This window comes from Lipotes vexillifer, unplaced genomic scaffold (genome assembly GCF_000442215.2).
Source record: "Lipotes vexillifer unplaced genomic scaffold, Lipotes_vexillifer_v1.1 scaffold2385, whole genome shotgun sequence".
Taxonomy (NCBI): domain Eukaryota; kingdom Metazoa; phylum Chordata; class Mammalia; order Artiodactyla; family Lipotidae; genus Lipotes; species Lipotes vexillifer.
In genome coordinates this window covers 165,154-171,272 of record NW_006794923.1, presented here as the reverse complement: position 1 = coordinate 171,272, position 6,119 = coordinate 165,154, and the positions used below count along the sequence as shown (strand labels likewise).

The following is a 6,119-nucleotide window of genomic DNA, read 5'->3' as shown; positions in this document are numbered from 1 at the left end:
TGGCCTCTTCCGTTGCGGAGCACAGGCTCCGGACGTGCAGGCTCAGCGGCCATGGCTCACGGGCCCAGCCACTCCGCGGCATGTGGGATCATCCCGGACCGGGGCACGAACCCATGTCCCCTGCATCAGCAGGCGGACTCTCAACCACTGCGCCACCAGGGAAGACCTATCCACTCTTTTTTAGATTCTTTTCCCATATAGGTTATTACAAAGCATTGAGTGGAGTTCCCAGTGCTATACAGCAGCTTCTTACTAGTTATCTATTTTATATATAGTAATGTGTATATGTCAATCCTGATCTCCCAATGTATGCCTCCCTCCCGCCTTCCCCCCTGTTAACCATAAGTTTTGTTTTCTACAACTGTGACTCTATTTGTTTTGTAAATAAATTCACTTGTACCCTTTTTAAAGATTCCATATATAAGCGATATCATATGATATTTCTCTTTCTCTGTCTGACTTCACTCAGTATGACAATCTCTAGGTCCATCCATGTTGCTACAAATGGCATTATTTCATTCTTTTTTACGGCCATTATTTTTAGAATCAGAAATCTAAAAAACACACACGGGATTAATTTTCTTCTAATTTCATTGTCCTCAACTTACCATGATGTTGTCTTCCACTTCTGCTCTTATATATGGTCCCAAGAGTCCCAAATGTTCATTTAGTTCTCCACGGTATAAGGGCTGAGTAAAGGAGCCATCAGCATATTCCTCAAATACCACCTTTTTGAACTGAGGGACATCTCCATTCTCAGCTCTGGAGAAAAAAGCAGAGGAAAAGCAATATCCTCATGGACCAGGTGGGTAGAAATGCCTCACATTGTTGTGCTCCCTGTATTTGAGATACATTTGGTAGAATTGATGATGAATTGGAAATGTAATGGAGAAGGGAGGGAGAAAGAGGGACTAAAGATAACCTCCCGGTTTCTGATTTGTGCAAATGGATGGATGGTGACGCAGTTCACTGAGATGGAGAACCCTAGAAGGGTAGGTTGCTGTATACAGTTTTGGACACATGGGGTATCTATGGGAATTATATTGGGAAATACATGGAGACTGGGAGTTCACAAAAGAGGTCTAGATGAAGATCATCTATATTTAGGTGGTAACAGAATCATGCAAGTGGCTTATCAAAGCCAATAGTCAATTTTATGTCCTCATCTTACTCAACATCTAAGCAACATTTTGCATAGTTAACCACTCCACCCTCCTTGACATACTCTCTCCAGGCTTCTCTAGTATATAAGATCCATGAAAGCAGGGGGATTTGTCTGTTTTGTCCACTGTTGTACTCCCAGCAGCTGGAACAAGTGCCTGCCACATAGTAGGTGCTCAAAAAAGATTTGTTGAACGTTGAATGGATGTAGGGTTTATAAACATACTCTAAATATGAGAGCCTCAGTGTTCAGTCCTTGGACCACTTTTCTTTGCTTTTTAAAAATTCTGTAAAAACTGTGAACTAAAACTATACAATAAAGTGCATAAAACATAAATGCTTTTGATACAAAAAATGCAACCACCACTAAGATCAAGAACTTTGCCAGCAGCCCAGAAGACTCACTGTTATCTGCCTTTTCAATCACATCCTCTCCCTTCCCACTAAGTGTAACCCCCATTCTGATGTTTATAATTATTTATTTGATTTTGTTCATAACTGTACCACTTACGTATACATACCTAAAGAACATAGCTTAGTTTTGCCTATTTTTGAAGGATGCAAGTGGAACCATACTGCATACATTCTTTTGTTTGTGATATTTTTTACTCAGCATTATGGTTGTGATTTGTCTATGTTGTTGTGTGTAGCTATAGTTTGTTCATTCCTATTGCTGTATAGTATTCCATTGTGTGAATATAATGCAATCATGTGCATTTGAGTAATTTCTGGTGCTTATACATAGTCCTGTTATGAACCTTCGTATGCATTTCTGCTGGGCACATATCTAGGAGGGGAACTGCACCATTTTCCATTTTCATCAGCAATGTATGAGAGTTCCATTTGCTCCAAATCTTCACAAACACTTGACATTGACTGTGTTTTTACATTTTTGGCCATTCTAGTGGTTGCATAGCAGTGTCTCTGTGGTTTTATTTTGCATTTCCCTGATTAATAATGAGGTTAATTTCTTATGGGTAGTAGCCATTTGGATTTCCTCTTGTGGAACTGCCTATCCAAGTTTGTTTTCTTCTTTTTTGTATCAATTTTTCTATTGGATAATCAGCCTTTTTTTCTTATTGATTCAAAGGAGTACTCTATATATTCTTGGTATAAGTCTTCGTTGGCCTTTTGTGCTGCAAACATCTTCCCTTCTGTTGCTATTTTTTCATTCTTTTTGTTATCTTTGGATGAGCATAAATTCGTAATTTTAATGTAGTGAAATTTATTTAAAAATTCTTCATGGTTAGTGCTTTTTGTATCTTGATATCAATTCTCTTTCTTTTCCTACCCTGAAGTTATTGAGATATTCTTTTACTTTTTTTCTTTCTAAGAGATTTAAGGTTTTATATTTATGTTTAGACTTGTAACCCACTGTTAGTGGATTTTTGTGTATAGTGTGAGTCAGGGATCCAGTTTAATGTTTTTCCATATGGATATCAAAAAATTTCAGCACATTTATTGAAAGCTGCTCTTCTGTGACACCTTTTCCATAAATCAAATGCCTATAAATGTGTGAGTCTAGTTTTGGATTTTCTGTTCTCTTTCACTGACCTATTTGTTTACTCCTAAGCCAATTATCACATTACTATAGCTTTAAAATAAGTCTCAATATGTTATACAGCAATTCCTCCCATCTTGTTCCTTTTCCTCAAGAGGGTCTTGGCTATTCTTGGTGCTTTACATTTTCTTAGTAACTTTAAAATCAGGCTTGTTGAGTTCTTCAAGAGAGAATACTTGTTGAGATTTTCACATAGGTTGTGCCGAATCTATAGATCGGTTTGGGGATAGTTTACATTTTCACAATATCACATTTTCCAGTTCATGTACATGGTATATCTTGGCATCTACTTAGGTCTTCTTTAAAGCTTCCCAATAAATTTCCATAGGTTTTTCCATAGAGGTCTTGAAAATTTTTTGTCATACTTATTTCTAGGTGCTTGTTACTATTTCATTCCATTGTAAATGACATGTTCTTTTAATTTCATTTTCTACCTGTCTGCTGCTACTATATCGATATATAATAGATTTTGTATATTGATTTTCAATTCTACAAACCTGCTAACCTGCCTAGTTAATTCTAATCACTTATTTGTAAACATTTTTTATATGTATAAAATCATATCATCTGTACTCAAGGACAGTTTTATTTCTTTCTTTTCAAACTTTATACCTTTTATATGTGTTTACTGCTTGAGTGTTCAGTACAGTATTGAATAGAAGTGATGATAATGATTGAGAATTTATCTATTTCTCTATTTAAGTCTGTCAAGTTTTGCTCTACATATTTTAAAACTATATTATTAGGTTCATAGTAATTTAGGAATGTATGGCTGCCTATTGAATTGACAGGTTTATTATTATAACATTTCCTCCTTATCTCTACAAACCTCTTGCTTTAAAGTTTCCTTTCTACTTAACTGAGTACTTAGATTTTTAAAAAATATTTATGTATTTATTTATTTACATGGTTGCACTGGGTCTTAGTTGCAGTTCGCCGGCTCCTTAGTTGCGGCATGTGGACTCCTTAGCTGTGGTTTCTTGCTTATTTTTCTTGTTTTATTTCATACCCAGTATCTTTGTGTGCTAGAAGTTGTATCTGGAATATCTGTGAAAATAACTTGAGGCCTAGAATGTTGGTTTCTTATACTAGAGACATTTTATGTATTCTTCAGCCAGATGTCTGCAGGCACTGCCAATCCAAGACATGCTTAAATTTTGATCAAGAAAAAAGATTTCATGGACAACACAGATGACAGAAAACTGGGCTGTAACTCAATGAAGTGCAAGTTAACTGGTTTATCACTACTTTGAGGATGTAGCCCTTTGGGGACCCAGCGTAAAGTGGGCACGGTTTACATCTACTTTTACTCCCTTATCATCCAATCAAGTCTTATTTGAATGCTATTAATAAGCTCATAACTCCTAAATTTATATCTTTAGCACAGACCTCTTCCTTGCATTCCAGACTCATATATCTAACTGCCTACTCAACATCTCAACTCGGGGACTTCCCTGGTGGTCCAGTGGTAAAGAATCCACCTTCCAATTCAGGGGATGTGGGTTCGATCCCTGGTCGGGGAACTAAGATCACACATGCCACGGGGCAACTAAGCCCATGTGCCACAACTACTGAGCTCGCAAGCCTCAACTAGAGACCCCATGTGCCACAAACTACAGAGCCCACGTGCCCTGGAGCCAGCATGACACAACTAGAGAGAAGCCCGCACACCACAACAAAGAGCCCGTGCGCTGCAATGAAAAGATCCTGCATGCCTCAATGAAGATCCCACGTGCTGCAACTAAGACCCAATGCAGCCAAAAAAAAATTAAAAGAAACTTTTGAAAAACTCAACTTGGATCTCTAACAGGCATCTCAAATTAAATATGTACAAAACAGACCCTTGAGTGTTTCTTCAAGTAAATCTGTTCTGCTTCAAGCCTTCCACATCTCATTAAATGTCACTATCATCCACCTCGTTGCTCAGGACAAAACCCGAAAATCTTCTTTGAGTCTTCTCTCACCATTCCTCTCCATACTCAATCTAACAGCAAGCCCTCTCTGCTTATCTTTAAATTATAATCAACATGCTTACATTCCTTTTGATTTTCACCACCACTACCCTGTTCTAATCAATAGCCTGATTGATGCTGGTGAGACTAATCCGGTGGAGAGTGAGAAACTGATGATGTAAGAGAGAACAAGGGACTTGCTGAAGCAACGGTTTTTATGAAGGGAGAAAGGATGGGATCGAGTGCAAAACTGGACAGTATATTGGTACAGACGTCAGTAACTGTGGTGTTGGAAGCCTGTGGAGTTCAGTGCAAAGCATCAGCTAGGAGTGAGAAGGGGTGTTGGAGAATGGGCAAAACGTATTGAAGATTTAGGGAAAAAGCAGAAAATGTAAGATAGAGGTCCAGGAGAGCAGGAAATATTCTACGGTGGCTGTGCAGCAATAAGGGCTCATTTGAGGTAGAAAGCAAGGCTGGGAAGTGACAATGACTAATGAGGAGGGATACCATCTGCCCTTCCTCTAGGACCTATATTATCTGACCATGCTCATCTCTGCCTCCTCATCTCCCTACCCCTGCACACACTTCCTTACTGTACTACATTCATGTTGGTCCTTTTTTGTTCCTCAAACATGCTAAACTTCTTTCATTCTCAGGGCCTTTGCATTTCCTGTTCCCTCTGCTGGAAATGTCTTCTCTCAGACCTCTGTTAGCTGACCTCTTATCATCATTTAGGTCTCAACTCCACAAAGAGAATTCCTCTGACCATTACAGCTAAAGTAACACCCCCGTCACTCTACCATATTATTCAAGTCTACCTTTTGAACAGCACCAAGATTCCCCTATTTAGTTTTCTACTAATTTATTGTCCCTTGCTCTCCCAAGTAGAATGTAGGCTCCTACTTTGCTGCACCAGTGTCTATGCAAGTGTCTGGCATATAATAGGTGCTCAATAAATACTGGTTGACTGATTGACTCTCCTTATGTTTATCTTCCAAATGTCTCTGTGCTTTCTCTCCCCTGCCCAACCTCTCTCTGCTCCCCTAACAATCAAATCCTCCCACTTTGCCCTCTGGATCCCCAGTACTATGGAAAACAACTTTCCCTGCATCCTCAATCTCTTTACCACACACTTCACTGCTTCCTCCTGCCTCTATCAGGGCTCTCTCAGGAGACTAAACCTTACCCTGCAGCTCATAGGGCTGATAGGTGAGGCTGACTTTCTTCCTGCTCCCCATGGCTGCTTCTGACCCCCCTACCCTTTTGTAGACCCCTCTTCTTCACCATCCCACCAGAGTGAGTTTCATGCCATCTGGGTTTACCATCCCGTAACTCTCATTGTTAGTGTCATCATCTAATCTCCCATTTGCTCCTCAGCTTCATCTAGACTTTGCCATCTGGTTCTCAGTTTCCTCAATCTTTGGAGTCTCACTGCTGGTTGTGCC

General features: G+C 39.3%; 1 protein-coding gene across 1 annotated transcript in view; it reads right to left on the bottom strand.

Moving 5' to 3' along the window:
* Nucleotides 1-6,119, bottom strand: part of F8 (coagulation factor VIII) — a 121,091-nt gene that overhangs the window by 46,201 nt on the left and 68,771 nt on the right. The window contains exon 15 of the mRNA XM_007467355.1: nt 609-762. Coding sequence (XP_007467417.1) covers nt 609-762 — 154 coding nt within the window. The remainder of the gene's footprint in view (nt 1-608; nt 763-6,119) is intronic.